Genomic DNA, 24,853 nt, shown 5'->3' on the forward strand with positions numbered 1-24,853 from the left:
GTTGACAGTGCAATTAAGCGGCACTTACTCACCAATACTCAGTTTGGATTCGGCCAGGACCACTCGGCTCCAGACCTCATTACAGCCTTTGTCCTAACATGGACAACAGAGCTGAATTCCAGAGGTGAGAAGAGAGTGACTGCCCTTGACATCAAGGCAGCATTTGATCGCGTGTGGCATCAAAGAGCCCTAGTAAAACAGAAGTCAATGGGAATCAGGGGAAATACTCTCTACTGGCTGGAGTCATGCCTAGCACAAAGGAAGATGGTTGTGGTTGTTGGATGTCAATCATCACAGCCCCAGGACATTACTGCAGGAGTTCCTCAGGGTAGTGCCCTAGGCCCAACCATCTTCAGCTGCTTCATCAATGACCTTTCCTCCATCATAAGGTCAGAAGTGGGGATGTTCACTGATGACTGCACAGTGTTCAGTTCCATTCACAACTCCTCAGTTAATGAAGCAGTCCATGCCCGCATGAAGCAAGACCTGGACAACATTCAGGCTTGGGCTGATAAGTAACATTTGCGACATACAAGTGCCAGGCAATGACTATTTCCAACAAGCGAGAGTCTAACCACCGCCCCTTGACATTCAATGACATTACCATCACCGAATCCCCCACCAGCAACATTCTGGAGATCACCATTGACCAGAAACTTAACTGGACGAGCCACATAAATACTGTGGCATCAAGAGTAGGTCAGAGACTGGGTATTCTGCAATGAGTGTCTCACCTCCTGATTTCCCAAAGCCTTTCCACCAGCTACAAGGCACAATTCAGGAATGTGATGGAATACTCTCCACTTGCCTGGACGAGTGCAGCTCCAACAGCACTTAAGAAGCTTGACACTATCCAGGACAGAGCAACCCGTTTGATTGACACTCCATCCACCACCTTCAACATTCACTCCCTCCGCCACCGGCGTACCGTGGCTGTAGTGTGTACCATCTACAAAATGCACTGCAACAACTCGCCAAGGCTTCTTTGGCAACACCTCCCAAATCCGTGACCTCTACCACCTAGAAGCAAAAGGCCAGCAGGCGCATGGGAACACCATCAGCCGCAAGTTCCCCTCTAAGTTACACACCATCGTAACTTGGAAGTATATCGCAGTACCTCAATCATCACTAGGTTAAAATCTGGAACTTACTGCCTAACAGCACTGTGGGAGTACCTTCACCACAAGGACTGCAGCAGTTCAAGAAGGCAGCTCACCACCAACTTCTCAAGGACAATTAGGGATGGGCAATAAATGCCAGCAATGCCCGCATCCCATAAACAAATTTTTAAAATAATAATTTAATGAATTTGCAGTCAACAGGAAGAGTGCAGGTCTGAAGACAGAAATGATTTAATTACTGGGCGCTGCGTTTGTACTAATTGGATTCCTACTGTCATGTATGTATGCTTGTGTTTACTAGCCAACAAGTGGCGCCACTGTCGGAGGTCATTGGGCTGTGTGCACATGTGTGCGGGCTAGGTATAAAAGGCCAGCCATCTTGTAATGTAATCATTTTGGGCCTAATAAAGTAGATCCAGGTTTGTACCTGTTCAGAGTTCAGTATTCAGTCTATTGAGTTATTGCATACACAACATTTGGTGACGAGGCAACAAGAATCTTTGCATGCAAAAATGAGCACAATTGGAATTCTGGAGCGATTTGTGGAGGGAGAAGTTTGGGCAGACTTCGTAGCCTGCTTGAACCAGCACTTCGTGGCCAACAAAATGGAGAAAGAGGCAGACGCAGTTCGGCGCCGGGCGGTCCTCCTCATGGTTTGCGGTCCGAAAATCTATGGACTCAAAGAATCTCCTCTCGCCCTTAAGTCCAATGGACAAGGACTATGAAACATTGTGTATTCGGGTACGTGGCCACCTCAAACCAGATGAAGGCATCATCATCTCAAGATATCGATTCTATACGCACATTCGTTCTGAGGCCCAGGATGTATCGGAATTCGTTGCCGACCTAAGACGTCTAGCTGGACCATATAAGGTAGACATGCTGCGGGACTTCTTTCAATCCTGACCCTGCGTAAGCTACTGGCGGCGGATACGCTGGTTTTGAGCAAGGCCATCACGATTGCCCAATCATGCATGACGACGGACAAAAGCTTAAAGCAGCTATCATTGAAAAATCGGAACGCGGCAAGTACTGTAAACAAGATAATATCGTTGATGCCGATTACAAAGATGTCCTGCAGCATGTCTACCAACGTAGTTTCGAACTTACAAAGTCCAGCTAGACGTCTTAGGTCGGCAACGAATTCCGATTCCTTTGCACCTGGTGCTAAATATTCAAAATTTAAAAAGTTAACTGGGTACTACCAAATTTCTCCCCGCTTAAATCTAAGGAGAATGACACCAACATCAAAGGCAGAATTAACAGAAAAAAGTTTAAATTAACAACTTTTTTTGAAAACTACTACAATAACAATTTGCATTTATATAGTGCTTTCAATATTCTAATCCTAATATCTCCTCCTTTCGCTCTGCATCCATTTTGGGATTTTGGGAAGGAATTCCAAAGCTTAGGGGCTTAGGAGAAATATGTTTGGCCGCCAATGGTGGGGAAAGGGGATGTGGGGAGCACAAGAGACTGGAGTAAAAGGAACAGAGAGTGTGGGAAGTATGGGATTGCACTGATAGGGAGTGACAAAGTCATGGAAGGATAACATTTTGGAGGGCCGTGAACCAATAAGTGAGGACAGGGGTGATAGGTTAATGGGATTTGATGTGGGATAGGATATGGGCAGCAGAGTTTTGGATGAGCTTAGATAAATTTACAAAGGGTGGAGAATGAACAACCAGCCAGGAGAGGATTAGAATAGTCAGGTCTGGAGATGGCAAGGCATGCATGAGGGTTTCAGCAGCAGATCAGCTAAGGTAGGGGTAGAGACAGACAATGCTACATGAGTGAAAACAGGCAGTCTCCATGATAAAGAGCATATAGGGTTGGAAGTTCAGCTCAGGGTCAAATAGGCATCATAGAACACCCTCCACCTTCCCCCCCCTCATTCCCCCCACCAACCTGATCAAAAGCTGGGTAAGCAGTGACATGAAATTTCCTCAAAGAAGGCAAGTTAGCTGAACCCTACCCACATTGAGATGATATTCTGAAATTCTTTCCAATAGGGAGTTTTCTGCCTTCCACCAGCTAATTTCCATGCCATTGCTCACCTCATCCCAATCCCTTTTACCAACCCTTTCCATCCTGTGCTTCCACCCCTTCCTTTGCTCCACCTCCTCTTTATGATCTCCTCTCCCTCCATCTCCAGTTCACCTTCCCTGTTCCGATATCCTTCCCACCCCATCTATTCTTCATATCAATCAGTAATTTTAAAAATTGCTAAATATTGCTATCTCAGAAAAAAATGAAGATGTTTACCTACTTAAGTACCAGATGCACTAATTTCCCATCAAGCCCTCACCTAAAGTTCTACACTTGAAAATAAAATTAATAAGGATAGTTGGAGTCTCTTCTATTGGAGACAATTTGTGACAGAAATTAGGCTTATGCTGACTGCTTCAAAGAACACTCTGGTTAAAGAAACAACTATGTGACTCATTTTAAAGTGTACCTGTCCTTCAGAGTCTTTTTGCTTATATTTTTCTTGGATTCATTTGTGAGCCATTCCTGCAGGTCAGAAAGGTTTATCCCCTGAGCAACACCTTGTTCTTGAAGATTCAGTAATTGCTTCACAAGTAGTCGCTTGGGAACCAAAATAGATAGTTATTTTCCATTTTCTAACATGCTCACAGAATGAGTTTGGTTCAAAAACATTTGATTGCTCACCTGTTCTTGTGCATACTTTCTTTCAAAGTCTAATTTGATACTGGTTAGGTACTCTCTATACTGATTAAATTCCTTCAGAGTACATATAATCTGAAACAGAGAAGCAAGAAATTACTAAATACAAATGAGTTTTTCAACTATAATAGAATATGGTTTATCATTAATTAGGAAATTGCAAATAATATCATTTCACACCAATGAGAAATAACATTAGGAGTGAAAGAAAACAGTATTAGTGTGCAATATTGCATTTTATGGCAATTCCAATTATTGACTATTCAAATATGAATTCCAATCTAACTTTTTTCTTCATTTTCAGATATTCAGGTTTGTTGAGGGCATAATTCGTTTCCGAAATAAACAGGACATTCCACACAATTCATGCAATATAAATGCAGAATGCTATCTATTTGTGCCACTATAGGCTCAGTACTGGTTTTGCTCACTTTTATTTGATCCCTCTGATTATTCTAGCAAATTTAGACTGCTAAGAAGCTGTCATATCTCTGAAAGGACTGTTTGTACAAACACAGCACCCAGTAATTAAAGCATTTCTGTCTTCAATCCTGCACTCTCTGTTAACTGCAAATTCATAAAATGAATTGGTATGGTGACCTACAGAGGTAATTATCTCCATGTGTATGCTTTGTCTTGGCTCCCTATCATGTTCTAGAACTACTCACTCAATACCTTATACAATAGTTGTAAAGCAGAAGAGGCAGTCTTAAGAAGACTTTCCCAACATGGGGAAAAGTACTGCTGTGGGTGGTTATTAATTAATAAGAAACACTAGCAGCCAAACATTTGAGGTCATGCCTTTTTGGATAAAGGCTCTTAAGGAAATCAGATGAATTGCACTTGTGGCAACTTCCAGCATGGAGCATATATGTTAGATGTGTATTTTCAACACTACCCTGTTCATGCTTGGCCAAACCTATTGTAAATTTCTCCCGTCACTACTGGCAGGAAATCATAGAAGTGACAGGGAGCTGGTGGATCACTTTTCGTTTCATTTTCCATCCACGTCCACTACACCTCTGCTGTAAAATTAGTAAAGGAAGGATGGAAGATCCTGGCATTGTGGTAGTTCATGCTGCAGCAGATATTAGGGTAGATATTCCATTCCCAGCACAGTGCCCTCAGGTCTGGATCACTCACATATTGCCTGAGGAGCTGACCTTGCATGATTAGAAAATGTTCCCTGCACAATTGCCCCAGTTCCAGGGAGATCAATGGGGGAGTGGGATATCCAACAAAGCAAAAGCAACAGCATAAAATTAAAAATGTGTTTAATAAACAATGAAGGACAGAAAAAATAGGATGTTGTCCTAAAGCACTGCTGTAGGGGTACAGCAAAGGAGTGGTGCACTCCTTGAAGTTGCGGCATTGACCTTTTGGGGGCAAGGGACTATTTCTAAAACGCCTGAGTAGTGGTTCCCAAGTGAGTAAATCTAATCGCCCACATTCATAGATCATGACAACAAATGAGGAAGAATTTCCCAGACCTCAGAAAGACTGTATGACTAGAATGTGCTTGCTTAAAGTGTATGGCCATAGGGTGCTTGGCATAACGAGTTTACTCGCAGCCTCACTGTGGCAGCTTGCAAAACCTTCAGGCATCCTTCCAACTCTTTCACTCATGTACTGAAATAAGCTTCTAATGTTGCACATACATTTCGAATGTTGTCACCAACCGCCCCCACCCCCCACCCCGCCAACAAAATCTACTGCATTTTGATGTACTCACACAAGGTGATATTGGGGGCTGGTGCTTCAGTGATATTCTCTATGCTGTTCCAATTCCAACATCTCTACTTTTTGTATTACAGGAAGAAACCTCACATACAGACAGGAGGGAAGGCATGCCAGGGGGAGGGGGCTCCCAGCTACCAGCCCTTAACTCAATTTAACGATCCTGCCATTCAAATTATGGGTCTGGAGGCAATAGACAGAATGTTGCAGGGAGAACCTGGAGGCTTTACTAAGTTCAGGGCTAGTATCCTACCTACTGCCACTCAGTAACACATAGCCGAACATTGCACAAGAGCAGCATGGCGTAAATATTGGCATGCCATCTGTTTGCAGAGGTTCCTTATTTTAACACGTGTTCCTCTTCAGTTCAAATATCACCTCCAGACTTGATTAAACCAAAGCTTTTGTTGCCAATCCCCTATCATTCATCATCCATAAACTCCAGTTCGTCCAAAACTCTTCTGTACATATCCCAACACCAAGTCCAACTTACCTATCATTCCTTTCCTCTGATCAGCAGGTTATAGCTTCTTGGATTCTTCCTGGTTCCTTACCTCCCTTAATCATTTCTTCCTTCTACATTCATAGGTTTTTAAAATCTAAGCTTACTGCCACCTAATCACTATCACCTGATTTACATTATTTGTTCACTTTTTGATGTTGGTGATGTCTCTCTGGATCTTGGTTTTTCACCTTATCAGTTTAAAAAAAGTGAAACAATAAAAAGAAACACTTTGGTATTATTGTTACAGCAGTCAGATGTTGACATAAGCCTTCAGTCATGTAAACTTTTATTATCCTGGTCAATATTTATCCCTCAACCAACATCATTAAAACAGATTATCTGGTCATTATTTTTTTTTTAATCATTCATGAGATATGGATGTCACTGGCACAGCCAGCATTTATTGCCCATCCCTAATTTCCCTTGAGGGTATTGGTGAGCCACCTTCTTGATATTTCTTTGTAGTGGTTTTATGCAACTAAATGGCTTGCTAGGCAATTTCAGAGGGCAATTTTGAGTCAACCTCAATCTGTGGATCTGGAGTCACGTCGGCCAGATCGGGTAAGGACGGCAGGTTTCCTTCCAGAGAGGAACCAGATGGGCAATCCTGTAGTTTCACTGTCACCATTACTGATATGAGCTTTATAATTCCAGATTCATTCAATTAACTGAACTTAAATTCCCGAGCTGCCATGGTGGGATTTAAATTCACATCTCCAGATCATTAGTACAGGCTCTGCATTACTAACATAGTCACAGCGACCTATGTTGCTGTTTGTGGGACCTTGCTGTGCGCATATTGGCTGCTGCATTTCCTACATTACAACAAAAGTACTTAACTGGCTGTAAAGTACTTTGGGATGTCTTAAGGTCATGAAAGATGCAATATAAATGCATGTTCTTTCTTTTAATGACCTTCATATCCAACAATTACAATTGCACATCACGACACTTGGTGCCTTTAGCCAAGCTGTTCCAGTACACCTACAACACTGGCATCTACCCAACAATGTGGAAAACTGCCCATGTACGTTCTATCCACAAAAAGCAGGACTAATCCAATCGGGCCAATTACTGCCCCATCAGTGTACTCTCAACCATCAGCAAAGTGATGGAAAGTGTCGTCGACAGTGCAGTCTGTTGGCACTTAGTCACTAATGCTCAGTTTGGATTCTGCCAGGATTATTCCGCTCCAAACCTCATTGCAGCGTTGGTCTAAATATGCACAAAAGAGCTGAATTCCAGAGGTGAGGATGGAGTGACTGCCCCTGACATCAAGGCAAAATTTGACAAGTGTAGCATCAAGGAGCCCTAGTAAAATTGAAGTCAATGGGAAGCAGGTGGAAAACTCTCGTACCTAGCACAAAGGAAGTTGGTTATGATTGTTGCAAGCCAAACATCTCAGCCCCAGGATATCACTGCAGGAGTTCCTCAGGGAAGTGTCCTCGGCCCAACTATCTTCAACTGCTTCATCGATGACCTTCCCTCCATCATAAGATCAGAGGTGGGGATGTTCACTGATGATTGAACAGTGTTCAGTTCCATTTGCAACTCTGCAGATAATGAAGTAGTCCATACCCGTATGCAGTAAGACCTGGACAACATTCAGGCTTGGGCTGATAAGTGGCAAGTAACAAGTGCCAGGCAATGACCATCTTCAACAAGACAGAGTCTAGACACCTCCCCTTGACATTCAACGGCATTACCATCACTGAATCCCTCACCATCAACATCCTGGGGGTCACCAGAAACTTAACTGGACCAGCCACATAAATACTGTGGCTACAAGAGCAGGTCAGAGGCTGGGTATTCTGCAGTAAGTGTCTCACCTCCTGACTCCCCAAAGCCTTTCCACCATCTACAAGGCACAAGTCATGAGTGTAATGGAATACTCTCCACTTGCCTGGATGAGTGCAGCTCCAACAACACTCAGGAAGCTCGACACCTTCCAGGAGTGCAGCGAAGGTTCACCAGACTAATTCCAGGGATGGCTAGACTGTCATATGAGGAGAGACTGGATCAACTTGACCTTTATTCACTGGAGTTTAGAAGGATGAGAAGGGATCTCATAGAAATGTATAAGATTTTGACAGGACTGGACAGGTTAGATGCGGGAAGAATGTTCCCAATGTTGGGGAAGTCTAGAACCAGGGGACATAGTCTTAGGATAAGGGGTAGGCCATTTAGGACTGAGATGAGGAGAAACTTCTTCACTCAGAGAGTTGTTAACCTGTGGAATTCCCTGCCGCAGAGAGTTGTTGATGCCAGTTCATTGGATTTATTCAAGAGGGAGTTAGATATGGCCCTTACGGCTAAGGCGATCAAGGGGTATGGAGAGAAAGCAGGAAAGGGGTACTGAGGGAATGATTAGCCATGAACTTATTGAATGGTGGTGCAGGCTCGAAGAGCCGAATGGCCTACTCTTGCACCTATTTTCTATGTTTCTAAGTTTCTAGGACATAGCAGCCCGCTTGATTGCCACCCCATCCACCACCTTAAAAATTCACTCCCTCCACCACTGGTGCACAGTGGCTACGGTACCATCCATAAGATGTACTGCAGCAACGCGCCAAAGCTTCTTCAACAGCACCACCCAAGACCGCGACCTCTACCACCTAGAAGGACAAAGACAGCAGACACATGGGAACACCGCCACCTGCAAGATCCCCTCCAATTACACACCATCCTAACATGGAAATATATCGCTGTTCCTTCATCTTCACTGGGTCAGAATCCCGGAACTCTGACCCCAAATTTCCCCTGTCGCTTAGAGCGGCGTATCTCGATGTGGTGCGCAGACTTCCTGGAGGAGAAAAAGCGCCAAAAATCTACCTTGTAATTTGGCCGCTCCCTCGTCGTCCGGATCCATCGGCGGTCGCGCAGCAGAGTGTGCGGGGGGGGGGGGGTGGGGACAGAGCTTCGGCCGCACTGAGGGGGGCTGGGCTTGGGTCCAGCATGTCATGCAGTGCCGGCAGGGGCACGCATGACCGTTTCAGTGTGCGCGCATGCGCAATGGGCGCTTCAGTCTGCGCGCATGCGCAGTTTAACAGGAAGCTTGGCAATTGGTCAATTAAAGAGAGAGCGTCCTCAGAATAAGTGACTATGGAGCATATATAAAGGTGAGGTCTGAATATTGATTTTTGTGTGGCTGAGGGAGTGGAAAGGAGTGCTGGATAGGTGTAAGAGAGGTGTAAGTGTGATCTTTGAACATTACCTGTGTTTGAGTCCAATAGACGAATGGTGCAAGAGCATGCAAGAAGAACCAAGAATTTCCTCCATGAGGAAATGGAGAAATTAGTAACGGTTATTGGGGAAAAATGGCTGGAGCTGGATATCAGCAAGAGTGTGTCCGTCAAAAGTTTCACCCAAGGAAATGAGAAGATGGAACCCAGTTGCAGAAGAATACTCCGCTGGGGTCAACACTGCAAGATCTGGAAGCCATCGCAAGAAGAAATGGCAGGACATTGGTCAAATAATGTGTAAGTAATACCTTCATCTTTAAATTGAATTGCAGAGGAAAATGTGAGCATCTGTATGTGTCCCACCCATCAGAAGAGCACCATGTCTGACAATTTATATTTTCATCTTTGCAGAAGAAATTGGCCCACAAGAGGGACAGAACTAGAACAGGAGGAGGTCCACCAAATCTGCACCAACTGAAACCCTTGGAACAGAGGGTTGCTGCCTTGCTGACTCGCACTGGCAGAAAAAGAATAAGCTCTGCAGAAGCTGGACCCACACGCGAGGGTGAGGGCGAATCATTAAAATGCATAGTGGTCCTTCAAATCAACCTGCTGACTGGCCTGCTCTGCGTGAGACTACTCATGCCACCCATCCTGCCCCCTCAGGTGCTGCTAACCATTTGACTGTTGTGTTGTCTTTTGCAGAAGACGACGACACACCTCAAGATCCTGAGGATCCAGATGCATGTGCTCCAGACCAAGGCGGGTGAGGGAAGGAGGGGTCCATGGAAATGTGTGTTCAGGAGAATGCTGACCGCAATATTGATCAGGACATATCACAGGGCATCACACTGCCAGAACCCTCCATTAGCTTCTCGGCAACCTTCCATGGGTTCACACCTTCAGAGGTCACGGGTCCGAGTGGCGGTCGGGAAATGCATCTTGGCACTTCCAGTGCCCCACCGTCCCAGCCTGCGCCGCACACTGGAGGGGTGCCACTAGGTAGGGGAAGGAGAAGCTGACCAGTCCCTCCTGAGAGGCAGCCCTCAGCAGAAGTAAATCAGGTTTTTTCATTGGGTGAGGAGACAAATGCCCTCACAAGATCACTCGTGGCGGCCGTCAGTGGGGTGCGTGATGAGGTCGCCACACTATCGGGTGAAATCTCTGCACTAAGATGGGAAGTCAGGGTGGGCATTTCAGAGGATGTGCAGATGATGGCAGATGCCATGAGGGAGCTAGCTTCTGCAATAAGGGCACAAAGGCTGGAGACTCAAATTTCACTCCCACTTCACTTCACGCACCAGCCACCGGTCAGACCCAAGCCGGGCCCCCAACCCACCCAACCGTCACCGACCCTATAAGGAAATGCATTTTCCCCGAGATGTGGGTGTGGAATGGGTGCAGACTTTCTTTCCTGCTGTGGCTGTTGTTTGCATTGTTGAAGTGCACAATAAAAGATATTTTGCATCAAAACTGAATCATTCTCTATTAGAACCACGCAACATTTAGGGTCAACTGTAAAAAGTAAAAATCCCTCACCCCTAGTCATGCGTGCCTGCCGCCCCTAGCCCTGGCGGGAGGGCTAGCCAGTGTGTTTTGCAGTTGGCAAGGTAGGACTGCTCTATTTTCTGTAGCTGATTTATCTTTCATTTATTTGTGGTGATGTTATGCAGCTGTTGTGCTGAAGATGTTGTATTGTTGTGCTGATGTTGAAGGTCTTGAGAGCTTTGGAATCCTCTAACTCACCTTCCCACTCCCCCACCCACCCACCCCCCTATCTCTGGCTACCTGCGCTGATTTCTTCAATGTAGGTAAGGTTTTTCTGTGCCTACAACTGGCCAAAGTTTGTTTGGAATAACTTTCAGCTGGCCAAATTTTCTTCTATGGCCAAAACAGGCGTAAGTGGTTGGTCACACCCCCTTTTGGAGAAAAAAAACAAAACTAAAAAAAACCTAACTAACTGACTTACACTAGAGCAACTTAAATGGGGAAATTTGCGATTTTTAAAGTTAGTCCAAAAAAAGCTACTTGCTCCAAAAAAAAGCGGGGCAACTCCTGGGGAAATTTGAGCCCAAAATAACTAACAGCACTGTGGGAGTAACTTCATCTGACAGACTGCAGCAATTCAACAAGCCAGCTCACCACCACCTTCTCAAGGGCAATTGGGATGGGCAATAAATGTTGGCCTTGCCAGTGACACCACATCCCATGAACGAAAAACAATTAATATAAACAGTGGTAAAAAGTACTTAACGGTTCATAAAATGTTATCAGACACTTCAATTTAATGAATGCTTTATGTATCACTTATTATCGCATTACCCCATCTCCCCAGTCCCCACCTAAAGTCCAATATAAAAGTGAACATTTGACACCCAGCACAGATCATGTTACACTGTGCAAATTTTCAAATCTGTCATTTTCCCGTTAAGTACCATTTGAAAAAATAAACTAGGATTCAAAATAAAGATGACTTTACTGGCACTATATTACCTTGTTATTTTCTGTGATAAGTCCCTGATTTCTTAACTTTTTCAGGATGTCTTTACGTCTGTAGTATCCACTCAAATATGGATCATGAAGGCTTTTGTAGTTCAGTTTCAACAGGTGCAAATTGGGGTCTGTGAGGTTGAACTCACTAGATGGCTGGTGAAGCTGAAATGAAATCATTCGTAATAGTTCTGAGGCAATTTATTTTCGGAGAGACAAAACAATGTGCAAAATTCCTTGTTTTAAGCTGTGTCTGTGAAGCGCCTTGGGACGTTTTACTACGTTAAAGGTGCTATATAAATACAAGTTGTTGCTATTGTTGTTGTCTGTGGCATTATATCGGACCCAGTGGATTTTTGATGTTCCTGTGACAACCTGTTATAATCACAAATTACAGGCACAGGTGAACTCTTTGAGGCTAGATTAGCCAACAGGAGTTATAGCAATACTGCCATTGGGATGTAAAGCAATTTAAACTCGAGACTGCTATTGCATAGAGGTACAGAGTCAGCAGGATAGAGCAGAAATTCAGCAAATACCCCCAGGTACCTTCTTGGGCATTTCACCAAAGGAACCACAGATCTCCCAGCAAGAACAAACCAGCAGGAGAATCATGGCTTCTGGCTCCCTCTACTGTAAGTGGCCAGTGTACTCAAGCACAGGGCAGTCAAGGACAAAAGGGATTGTCTCAGGAATGAGCCATATGAGCCCCACTCTATGCTTCAATTAATTAAAGTCACTAACCAAGGCAACATTTTCCTACATCCAGGGCTATCAATGGTGGGGAAATGTTGAGAGATATTTAAAATTGAAAAGATGGAGGTAGATTGATAACGCATCTATAAGTATATAGAGCTGTATTTATTTTTAATGGTATATATGCACCAAAATAGACTATATTGTAAACCAAAATGAAACCAGGATCTACACTGAATACTCTCATGGATTAAATGCAGAAAAGTTCTCCTCCATTCAGCTCCGGTAACAGTTCTTAAGTCGAACCTGTGCTGCAGCAGTGTAACATATTCCACTTCTCACACCACTCATCCCTTTGGCCTGTCAGTGTGAGATCTCTAATTTAGTGTCAAATTAATTAAAGTTGTTTTGTGCCTTGAACCCTCCACAAATTATGAGCGATTTGAAACTTTTAAAACTCATTTCACTTTTACAGCAATGAGACTACAGGCTTGGTTCATTTTAAAATTAACATTTAAATAACTTAGAAAATATCAGGAGTTAACTTGTAATTTTAGTATTCATGAGAAAAAAATTACAGCATACAATTCCTTGAGTTTGATAATGGCATCATCATGTGACCTCAATTATAAAATCCACAATTTAAACTTCCATTATCACTTCCAAATTAAAAATGATATATATTTCTTTATTCAACACAATCTCCTCTACAATCCTTCACAGAAGAATGGAAAATAATATGCTAACTTAATTTTCAGTTATCAAGTACTTCAGTCAATTGATGCACTGTGTCTGAAAAAAAGCAAATGGTTGTGCAGTCAACAAACAATTGATCTATTAACCCAACCACCACCACCTCCCACCCCATGAGCTGAAAGGAGTTGGTTTTCAAAAAGAACAGATGCAAGCTCTTTTTAAAAAAAAAGAGATTAACATTGTTTTAAATTACAATCATCTTAATTCTATATTTTCATCATTAACTTTAATTCTATATGGGTCCAACTGTAATGGTATTAACTTTTATTGTAGAATTGAATTATTGCATTGGTAGCAACCATTATTCCAAAATAAGGACCATTTTAACGCAGACATTGGACAAATCTTCCAATTCATCCCCTCCATCTGACCTGACCCCATCTGCCTTGGTATCCCAGGTACCAGATAATGATTTGGCAGGGCCTTGCTCCTGGAAATGAGGATTGAATCCCTAGTGGCAGCAATTGCAGGGCAAAAACAGCAGCCATAAAGCCTCCAGCCATGAACATCGTACAAGATATCTGTACAAAAATGCTATTTGCCTTTATCCTGTCTTCATTTTCTTGCTGCCTTTCTCTTCTCAAATCCTCCGATCCGAACGGTGATGGTGCAAGCCTACATACAGTCCATTTGTCCATAACATCCCTCCTACCTCATTTGTATAGGTGCCCTATGCTTGTACCTGCTCGAATTCCCCCGACCCCATCTCAGAGGAAGTCCAAAAAATCCCAGGGGAACACAAAGGGTGGAGGGGGAGGGAGACTCAGCATTACAAGGCTCCACCTTTTTTCTCTGCTTTACACCGAGGAGCTGTTCTAGAATGGAATTTTTTAATATCAACTTTCAGTTTAGAATGAGGTCATTGTCATAGTATCAATAAGGTCAGTTGTATCACCCCTATGGCCCCTGGCTGAGATCACTAACTGAACATAGGCTGGGAATCAAACCTGGCAGCTTTTGGTCTGTATGCTAAGAGACTGAGTTTGTAAGTTTAATTTTCATCACAGTTATAAATGAAAAGAGTACAGCTGCTGCATTAAATTGATGTAAAGATTAATTACAAAGAGGCAGAATAGTTCATCCTCGTTATTCATCCCAGGATTTTAACCTTAACAACTTCTGGGAGAAGGAATTAGATTTTTGTTTCAATAATTTACCTTTTCACCCAGAGTTGTTGTATACAGCAAAACTCCACTACCTGGAAGCAAGGGTAACTTGGCCCCCAGCGGCAAATTCAGAAGTTGTCGGGACCCTGCTCCAACAATAGCTTTACTGCTCATACACTGTAGATCAAAAAAAAACATTGGTGGATAAGGTGAATTTGTACCCATGGATTTCACAGTTCACCAACTTTTATAAACCACAGGTGTAACTGTGTAAAACCTTCCTTATATTTCACTGTAATTCATAAACAACACAATCATGAGTTGCACAGATGATCATTGTAACAGCTGCACTTGCCACTTGTACTGTAGTTGCCTCGGGATTTTTTTTTAGTATTGCATTAACACAGTCTATCATCAAGTTGAAATGTCTGAAAATGCTTCACACAATGTGTCATGTATCTCACATTACTGTATATAACTGTATCTTACCATGCTATACATGACTGTAATTAGATATGACCTGTAACAATAAGCATACCTTACCACCAGGGGTGCACTCCATACCTGTCCCACTGTGGTATATAAAGGGAGGTCTCAGGCAAGTGCAGGACTGGAGAGCTGGAATACCATCAAAGTTACCTTTCTTTAAGTTCAGGACCCTAGTTTCTGAATTAACTTTGTCACTCTCCATCTTAATAAACAATTCTACCATATTATGGTCACTATTCCCCAAGCACAACAAGATTGCTAATTAGGCCCTTCTCATTACACATCACCCAGTCTAAGATGGCCAGCTCTCTGGTTGGTTCCTCGACATATTGGTCTAGAAATCCATCCCTAATACACTCCAGCAAATCCTCCTCCACCGCATTGCTACCAGTTAGGTTAGCCCAATCAATATGTAGATTAAAGTCACCCATGATTACTGCTGTACCTTTATTGCACACATCTTTTATTTGTTTTTTGATGTTGTTTGATGACTTTGGTATTCCGTAGCTCCACCCATACCAATTCCACATCATCCAAGCTAATGTCCTTCCTTACAATTGCATTAATTTCCTCTTTAACCAGCAACACCACCCCGCCTCCTTTTCCCTTTCTGTCTATCCTTCCTAAATGCTGAATACTGCAATCTTGAGGAATTACTAAGTCCATTGGATCGGGTAGGCCTAAGAGTTAAGAAATCCAAGTGTCTGTTTCTCGCGCCTGAGGTTGAATTTTTGGGCAGAAGGATTGCTGCTGATGGAATCCGCCCAACCGAATCCAAAACCGAAGCGATTCGCCTGGCACCCAGGCCCCGGAATGTCTCAGAACGGCGCGCCTTTCTCGGGCTACTCAATTACTTTGGGAACTATATGCAGAAATTGAGCACACTGCCGGAACCTCTCCACATGCTACTCAGGAAGGGGCGCGATTGGTTTTGGGGGGATGCCCAAGAACGCGCCTTCAATAAGGCACGCAACCTTCTCTGTTCCAACAGTGTTTTAGCCTTTTTTGACCCAGGTAAAAAGTTAGTCCTTACGTGTGATGCGTCAGCGTACGGGGTCGGGTGCGTTTTACAGCACGTCAATGATGCGGGTAAATTGCAGCCCGTTGTTATGCCTCCAGGTCACTTTCGCGGGCAGAGTGCAGGTAAGGTATGGTTGAGAAGGAGGCGCTCGCGTGCGTGTACGGTGTCAAAAAGATGCACCAATACCTTTTCAGGGCTAAGTTTGCGTTAGAAACCGACCACAAACCCCTCACGTCCCTACTATCCGAGTGCAAGGCAATCAACGCCAACGCCTCGGCGCGCATTCAGCCATGGGCACTCATGCTGGCAGCTTACGACTACATGATAAGGCACAGGCCAGGCACAGACAATTGTGCCGTCGCGCTTAGCAGGCTACCCCTGGCGACCACAGAAGGGTCCGACGAACAGGACTGTGAGATGGTCATGGCAATCAATGCCTTTGAATCCACAGGTTCGCCCATGACAGCTCGCCAATTCAGTGACTGGACGACCAGCAACCCCACGTTGTCTCAAGTTAAAAGATGCGTTTTAACCAGTGACTGGGCAGAGGCTCGCGATGCCTGCCCAGAGGAGGTTAAACCCTTCCATAGGTGCATGCATGAACTCTCACTACAGGCAGACTGCCTGATGTGGGGCAGCCGAGTAGTTATGCCCTTACGAGGCAGGGAGGCGTTTGTCCGGGAGCTCCATCGCGAGCACCCGGGGATCGTCCTTATGAAGGCCATAGTCAGATCTCATGTCTGGTGGCCTGGCATTGACGCGGACCTGGAGCTCTGCGTCCGTCGGTGCACCATTTGTGCCCAACTCAGTAATGCCCCCAGGGAGGCCCCCCTAAGCCCCTGCCCCACCAAACCGTGGTCGCGGGCCCATTCATGGGCAAAATGTTCCTCGTAGTCGTTGATGCATTTTCAAAATGGATCAATTGCACCATTTTCAACTCATGCACCACCTCCACCACTGTGGAGAGCCTTAGAACCATGTTTGTAATGCACAGCATTCCTGACATATTGGTCAGTGATAATGGTCCGTGCTTCACCAGCGCAGAATTTCACGATTTTATAGTTGACCACGGTATAAATCACGTTAAGACGGCACCTTTCAAGCCGGCCTCCAATGGCCGGCCGGAGCGAGCAGTGCAGATCATTAAACAAGGCATGCTCAGAATCCAAGGTCCCATGCTGCAGAGCCGCCTGTCGCGACTGCTGCTGGCATACAAATCTCATCTGCATTCGTTGACTGGGGATCCCCCCGCGCAACTATTGATGAAACGAACCTTAAAGACCAGGCTCTCGTTAATCCTCCCAGACATGCATGAAATTATTGAGGCTAAGCATCAAAAGCTAACTGAGTACAATGACCGACATTCGAGGGGGAGGTGGAATGAGATAGGGGACAAAGTGTTTGTGCTAAACTATGGCCGGGGTCTCAAATGGTTTGCAGGGACAGTAACAAAGAGGGAAACAGGCTACTGGTTGTACAAATGGACAATGGCCAAACCTGCCGGAGGCATGTAGACCAAGTAAAAAGTAGATTCACTGATAACACTGAAGAACCAGAGGCAGACTGCAATGTGGAACTCACACCACACCACACCTGGTGGACAGACAGGTGGAACAACCTGAGGAAAGGGCAGCCTCAACAGACAGCCCAGGCGAGATACCAGCAATCACACCGAACGAAACAGACAGTCCAGGCGAGATACCAGCAATCACACTGAACGAAAAACAGGCACCAAGGCAAACGACTGAACCACAACGAAGACGCTCCATGCGAAAGCGCAGACCACCTGAGAGACTGAATCTATAAAGGCAATAAGACCTTGGGGGAGGGTGGTGTCATGTATCTCACATTACTGTATATAAGAACATAAGAATTAGGAACAGGAGTAGGCAATCTAGCCCCTCGAGCCTGCTCCGCCATTCAACAAGATCATGGCTGATCTGGCCATGGACTCAGCTCCATTTACCCGCCCACTCCCCGTAACCCTTAATTCCCTTATTGGTTAAAAATCTATCTATCTGTAATTTGAATACATTCAATGAGCTAGCCTCAACTGCTTCCTTGGCCAGAGAATTCCACAGATTCACAACCCTCTGGGAGAAGAAATTCCTTCTCAACTCGGTTTTAAATTGGCTCCCCCGTATTTTGAGGCTGTGCTCCCTAGTTCTAGTCTCCCCAACCAGTGGAAACAACCTCTCTGCCTCTATCTTGTCTATCCCTTTCATTATTTTAAATGTTTCTATAAGATCACCCCTCATCCTTCTGAACTCCGAGTAAAGACCCAGTCTACTCAATCTATCATCATTGGTGAGAGGGGAGCGACCTATAAAAGGCCCAGCGGGAGATCGAGAGCCAGCGGCAGTTGGTGAGAGGGGAGCGGCCTATAAAAGGCCCAGCTGGAGAGCCAGCGGCAGTTGGTGAGAGGGGAGCGACCTATCAAAGGCCCAGCGGGAGATCGAGAGCCAGCAGCAGTTGGTGAGACGCGGGAGCAGCCTATCAAAAGGCCCAGCGGGAGATCGAGAGCCAGCAGCAGTTGGTGAGACGCGGGAGCAGCCTATCAAAAGGCCCAGCGGGAGATCGAGAGCCAGCGGCAGTTGGTGAGACGCGCGAGACGCGGGAGCAGCCTATAAAAGGCCCAGCAGGAGATCGAGAGCCAGCGGCAGTTGGTGAGAGGGGAGCAGCCTATAAAAGGCCCAGCGGGAGATCGAGAGCCAGCGGCAGTTGGTGAGACGCGGGAGCAGCCTATCAAAAGGCCCAGCGGGAGATCGAGAGCCAGCAGCAGTTGGTGAGACGCGGGAGCAGCCTATCAAAAGGCAGCTACAGCGGGAGAGAAAGCAAAATAGAAGTAGAAAGTAATCAAAAAGTGACGTCACAGCCAATGGGGTAAGTGATTGGCTGGTGATTGGTGAGTAGCTTTTCTTCTCTTTTTTTATATCAGTAAGTGAACTGTAACATTGTTATTACCAATTTAAGTGTATCTAAGGTTAAGGCATGGCAGGAGAGCCCGGCCATGTGATATGCTCCTCCTGTACCATGTGGGAACTCAGGGACACTTCCGGTGTCCCTGGGCGCTACGTGTGTGGGAAGTGTATCCGCCTCGAGCTCTTGACGGTCCGCGTTGCGGAATTGGAGCTGAGGGTGGATTCACTCTGGAGCATCCACGATGCTGAGAATGACGTGATTATCACGTGTAGTGAGTTGGTCTTACCGCAGGAGAAGGGTCCACAGCCAGATAGGGAATGGAAGACCAGCAGCAAGAGCAGTGCAAGAAAGATAGTGCAGGGGTCCCCTATGGTCATCCCCCTGCAAAACAGATACACTGCTTTGAGTACTGTTGGGGAGGATGACTCATCAGGGGAGGGCAGCAGCAGCCAAGTTCATGGCACCGTAGGTGGCTCTGCTGCAAAGGAGGGCAGGAAAAAGAGTAGGAGCACGATAGTGATAGGGGATTCGATGGTGAGGGGAATAGATAGGCGTTTCTGCGGACGCAACCGAGACTCCAGGATGGTATGTTGCCTCCCTGGTGCAAGGGTCAAGGATGTCTCGGAGCGGGTGCAGGACATTCTGAAATGGGAGGGAGAACAGCCAGTTGTCGTGGTGCACATTGGTACCAACGACATAGGTAGAAAAAGGGATGAGGTCCTACGAAAAGAATTTAAGGAGCTAGGAGCTAAATTAAAAAGTAGGACCTCAAAGGTAGTAATCTCGGGATTGCTACCAGTGCCACGTGCTAGTCAGAGTAGGAATTGCAGGATAGCGCAGATGAATACATGGCTTGAGCAGTGGTGCAGCAGGGAGGGATTCAAATTCCTGGGGCATTGGAACCGGTTCTGGGGGAGGTGGGACCAGTACAAACCGGACGGTCTGCACCTGGGCAGGACCGGAACCAATGTCCTAGGGGGAGTGTTTGCTAGTGCTGTTGGGGAGGAGTTAAACTAATATTGCAGGGGGATGGGAACCTATGCAGGGAGACAGAGGGAGACAAAAATGAGGCAAAAGCAAAAGACAGAAAGGAGATGAGGAAAAGTGGAGGGCAGAGAAACCCAAGGCAAAGTACAAAAAGGGCCACTGTACAGCAAAATTCTAGAAGGACAAAGGGTGTTAAAAAAGCAAGCCTGAAGGCTTTGTGTCTTAATGCAAGGAGTATCCGCAATAAGGTGGATGAATTAACTGTGCAAATAGATGTTAACAAATATGATGTGATTGGGATTACAGAGACGTGGCTCCAGGATGATCAGGGCTGGGAACTCAACATCCAGGGGTATTCAACATTCAGGAAGGATAGAATAAAAGGAAAAGGAGGTGGGGTAGCATTGCTGGTTAAGGAGGAGATTAATGCAATAGTTAGGAAAGACATTAGCTTGGATGATGTGGAATCTATATGGGTAGAGCTGCAGAACACCAAAGGGCAAAAATCGTTAGTGGGAGTTGTGTACAGACCTCCAAACAGTAGTAGTGATGTTGGGGAGGGCATCAAACAGGAAATTAGGAGTGCATGCAATAAAGGTGCAGCAGTTATAATGGGTGACTTTAATATGCACATAGATTGGGCTAGCCAAACTGGAAGCAATACGGTGGAGGAGGATTTCCTGGAGTGTATAAGGGATGGTTTTCTAGACCAATCTGTCGAGGAACCAACTAGGGGGGAGGCCATCTTAGACTGGGTGTTGTGTAATGAGAGAGGATTAATTAGCAATCTCATTGTGCGAGGCCCCTTGGGGAAGAGTGACCATAATATGGTGGAATTCTGCATTAGGATGGAGAATGAAACAGTTAATTCAGAGACCATGATCCAGAACTTAAAGAAGGGTAACTTTGAAGGTATGAGGCATGAATTGGCTAAGATAGATTGGCTAATGATACTTAAGGGGTTGACTGTGGATGGGCAATGGCAGACATTTAGAGACCGCATGGATGAACTACAACAATTGTACATTCCTGTCTGGCATAAAAATAAAAAAGGGAAGGTGGCTCAACCGTGGCTATCTAGGGAAATCAGGGATAGTATTAAAGCCAAGGAAATGGCATACACATTGGCCAGAAATAGCAGCGAACCTGGGGACTGGGAGAAATTTAGAACTCAGCAGAGAAGGACAAAGGGTTTGATTAGGGCAGGGAAAATGGAGTACGAGAAGAAGCTTGCAGGGAACATTAAGGCGGATTGCAAAAGTTTCTATAGGTATGTAAAGGGAAAAAGATTAGTAAAGACAAACGTAGGTCCCCTGCAGTCAGAATCAGGGGAAGTCATAACGGGGAACAAAGAAATGGCAGACCAATTGAACAAGTACTTTGGTTCAGTATTCACTAAGGAGGACACAAACAACCTTCCGGATATAAAAGTGGTCAGAGGGTCTAGTAAGGAGGAGGAACTGAGGGAAATCTTTATTAGTCGGGAAATTGTGTTGGGGAAATTGATGGGATTGAAGGCCGATAAATCCCCAGGGCCTGATGGACTGCATCCCAGAGTACATAAGGAGGTGGCCTTGGAAATAGCGGATGCATTGACAGTCATTTTCCAACATTCCATTGACTCTGGATCAGTTCCTATCGAGTGGAGGGTAGCCAATGTAACCCCACTTTTTAAAAAAGGAGGGAGAGAGAAAGCAGGGAATTATAGACCGGTCAGCCTGACCTCAGTAGTGGGTAAAATGATGGAATCAATTATTAAGGATGTCATAGCAGCGCATTTGGAAAATGGTGACATGATAGGTCCAAGTCAGCATGGATTTGTGAAAGGGAGATCATGCTTGACAAATCTTCTGGAATTTTTTGAGGATGTTTCCAATAAAGTGGACAAAGGAGTACCAGTTGATGTGGTATATTTGGACTTTCAGAAAGCTTTCGACAAGGTCCCACACAGGAGATTAATGTGCAAAGTTAAAGCACATGGGATTGGGGGTAGTGTGTTGACGTGGATTGAGAACTGGTTGTCAGACAGGAAGCAAAGAGTAGGAGTAAATGGGTACTTTTCGGAATGGCAGGCAGTGACCAGTGGGGTACCGCAGGGTTCTGTGCTGGGGCCCCAGCTGTTTACATTGTACATTAATGATTTAGACGAGGGGATTAAATGTAGTATCTCCAAATTTGCGGATGACACTAAGTTGGGTGGCAGTGTGAGCTGCGAGGAGGATGCTATGAGGCTACAGAGTGACTTGGATAAGTTAGGTGAGTGGGCAAATGCGTGGCAGATGAAGTATAATGTGGATAAATGTGAGGTTATCCACTTTGGTGGTAAAAACAGAGAGACAGACTATTATCTGAATGGTGATAGATTAGGAAAAGGGAAGGTGCAACGAGGCCTGGGTGTCATGGTACATCAGTCATTGAAGGTTGGCATGCAGGTACAGCAGGCGGTTAAGAAAGCAAATGGCATGTTGGCCTTCATAGCGAGGGGATTTGAGTACAGGGGCAGGGAGGTGTTGCTACAGTTGTACAGGGCCTTGGTGAGGCCACACCTGGAGTATTGTGTACAGTTTTTGTCTCCTAACTTGAGGAAGGACATTCTTGCTATTGAGGGAGTGCAGCGAAGATTCACCAGACTGATTCCCGGGATGGTGGGACTGACCTATCAAGAAAGACTGGATCAACTGGGCTTGTATTCACTGGAGTTCAGAAGAGTGAGAGGGGACCTCATAGAAACGTTTAAAATTCTGACGGGTTTGGACAGGTTGGATGCAGGAAGAATGTTCCCAATGTTGGGGAAGTCCAGAACCAGGGGTCACAGTCTAAGGATAAGGGGTAAGCCATTTAGGACCGAGATAAGGAGAAACTTCTTCACCCAGAGAGTGGTGAACCTGTGGAATTCTCTACCACAGGAAGTAGTTGAGGCCAATTCACTAAATATATTCAAAAGGGAGTTAGATGAAGTCCTTACTACTCGGGGGATCAAGGGGTATGGCGTGAAAGCAGGAAGGGGGTACTGAAGTTTCATGTTCAGCCATGAACTCATTGAATGGCGGTGCAGGCTAGAAGGGCTGAATGGCCTGCTCCTGCACCTATTTTCTATGTTTCTATGTTTCTATAAGGTAACCCCCTCATCTCCGGAATCAGCCTAGTGAATCATCTCTGTACCCCCTCCAAAGCTAGTATATCCTTCCTTAAGTAAGGTGACCAAAACTGCACGCAGTACTCCAGGTGCGGCCTCACCAATACCCTGTACAGTTGCAGCAGGACCTCCCTGCTTTTGTACTCCATCCCTCTCGCAATGAAGGCCAACATTCCATTCGCCTTCCTGATTACCTGCTGCACCTGCAAACTAACTTTTTGGGATTCATGCACAAGGATGCCATCAGCCGGTCCAGGCAGCGGGCGGTCGAGGGGGTCATTCAACCTGACTGCCTGCCTCTCTTCCGCTCTTACATCCGGTCCAGGGTGTCCTTGGAGATGGAGCACGCGGTGTCCACCGGTACGCTCGCGGCCTTCCGCGAGAGGTGGGCACCGGAGGGACTGGAGTGCATCATCACGCCCGGCAACCAAATTTTTATTTGATTTTACGTTTTTAAGTTTAATTTGTTTTAATTGCCGGTGCTTTTAGTGTCCCCCTTCCCTTTTATAGGGGGCACTGGGGAAAATTGTGATTTTAGTGCCCAAAAAAAAAAACAAAAAAAGAAAAACACAAAAAAAAAAGGGGGAAAAAAAAAGGGCCTTGTAAATGTCTGGAGTGTCACCCAGGTCGGGTGGCACCGTTTAATGTTTTTTTGTTTTGCAGATGAACTCCAAAAAGAGTTTCATGCACAAGGACCCCCAGGTCCCTCTGCACCGCAGCATGTTGTAATTTCTCCCCACTCAAATAATATTCCCTTTTACTGTTTTTTTTTCCCCCCAAGATGGATGACCTCACATTTTCCGACATTGTATTCCATCTGCCAAACCTCAGCCCATTCGCTTAATCTATCTAAATCTCTTTGCAGCCTCTGTGTGTCCTCTACACAACCTGCTTTCCCACTAATCTTTGTGTCATCTGCAAATTTTGTTACACTACACTCCGTCCCCTCTTCCAGGTCATCTATGTATATTGCAAACAGTTGTGGTCCCAGCACCGATCCCTGTGGCACACCACTAACCACCGATTTCCAACCCGAAAAGGACCCATTTATCCCGACTCTCTGCTTTCTGTTAGCCAGCCAATTCTCTACCCATGCTAATACATTTCCTCTGACTCTGCGTACCTTTATTTTCTGCAGTAACCTTTTGTGTGGCACCTTATCGAATGCCTTTTGGAAATCCAAATACACCACATCCATCGGCACACCTCTATCTACCATGCTCGTTACATCCTCAAAGAATTCCAGTAAATTAGTCAAACATGATTTCCCCTTCATGAATCCATGTTGCGTCTGCTTGATTGCACTATTCCTATCTAGAGGTCCCGCAATTTCTTCCTTAATGATAGCTTCAAGCATTTTCCCCACTACAGATGTTAAACTAATCAACCTATAGTTACCTACCTTTTGTCTGCCCCCTTTTTTTAAACAGAGACTTTACATTAGCTAACTGTATCTTACCATGCTATACATGACTGTAACTGGATATGACCTGTAACAATAAGCATACTTTGCCACCAGGGGTGCAATTGCAGGAGACACTTCATACCTGTCCCACTGTGGTATATAAAGGGAGGTCTCAGGCAAGTGCAGCACTGGAGAGCTGGAATTAAAGGTGCAGGTCCTGAGTGACCTTGACTTCAGCATGTGTCTCGTGTAAGTCAGTACATTAGAGTCAGGACTTAACACAATGTTACTTTTAGGGATAGATTTTCTGTGAACTGTGAATGGGTGGGAATCCATTTCTTGAAGTGCAATGACTGTTGTGCAAATACAGCGTGCCGTTCTGGAACCAGTAATGACATGAATGACTAATTAATCATTGCTCTTTTTAAATAGTGCCATTGGATCTTAATTACATATCTGATCCACTGGAATTGGCAGATGGAGCCTCAGTTTAACATCTCAGCCAAAGGATGGCATTTCCAGAAATGCAACATTTTCTTAGTACTGCCCTTGTGTAATAGTTCTGATTATAGAAACAAATGCTTAAGGAGAATACCTTCACTATAAAGTACT

General features: G+C 45.2%; 1 protein-coding gene across 1 annotated transcript in view; it reads right to left on the reverse strand.

Annotated features, from left to right (window-relative positions):
* LOC139266131 (fibrous sheath-interacting protein 2-like) overlaps positions 1-24,853 on the reverse strand; it is a 67,327-nt gene that overhangs the window by 23,947 nt on the left and 18,527 nt on the right. Inside the window, exons 2-5 of the mRNA XM_070883977.1 lie at positions 14,333-14,458; positions 11,727-11,888; positions 3,795-3,884; positions 3,580-3,710 (exon numbers count right to left, since the gene is read on the reverse strand). Of these exons, the coding sequence (XP_070740078.1) occupies positions 3,580-3,710; positions 3,795-3,884; positions 11,727-11,888; positions 14,333-14,458 (509 nt within the window). The remainder of the gene's footprint in view (positions 1-3,579; positions 3,711-3,794; positions 3,885-11,726; positions 11,889-14,332; positions 14,459-24,853) is intronic.

The sequence above is a fragment of the Pristiophorus japonicus genome, chromosome 6 (assembly GCF_044704955.1).
Source record: "Pristiophorus japonicus isolate sPriJap1 chromosome 6, sPriJap1.hap1, whole genome shotgun sequence".
NCBI classification, from domain to species: domain Eukaryota; kingdom Metazoa; phylum Chordata; class Chondrichthyes; family Pristiophoridae; genus Pristiophorus; species Pristiophorus japonicus.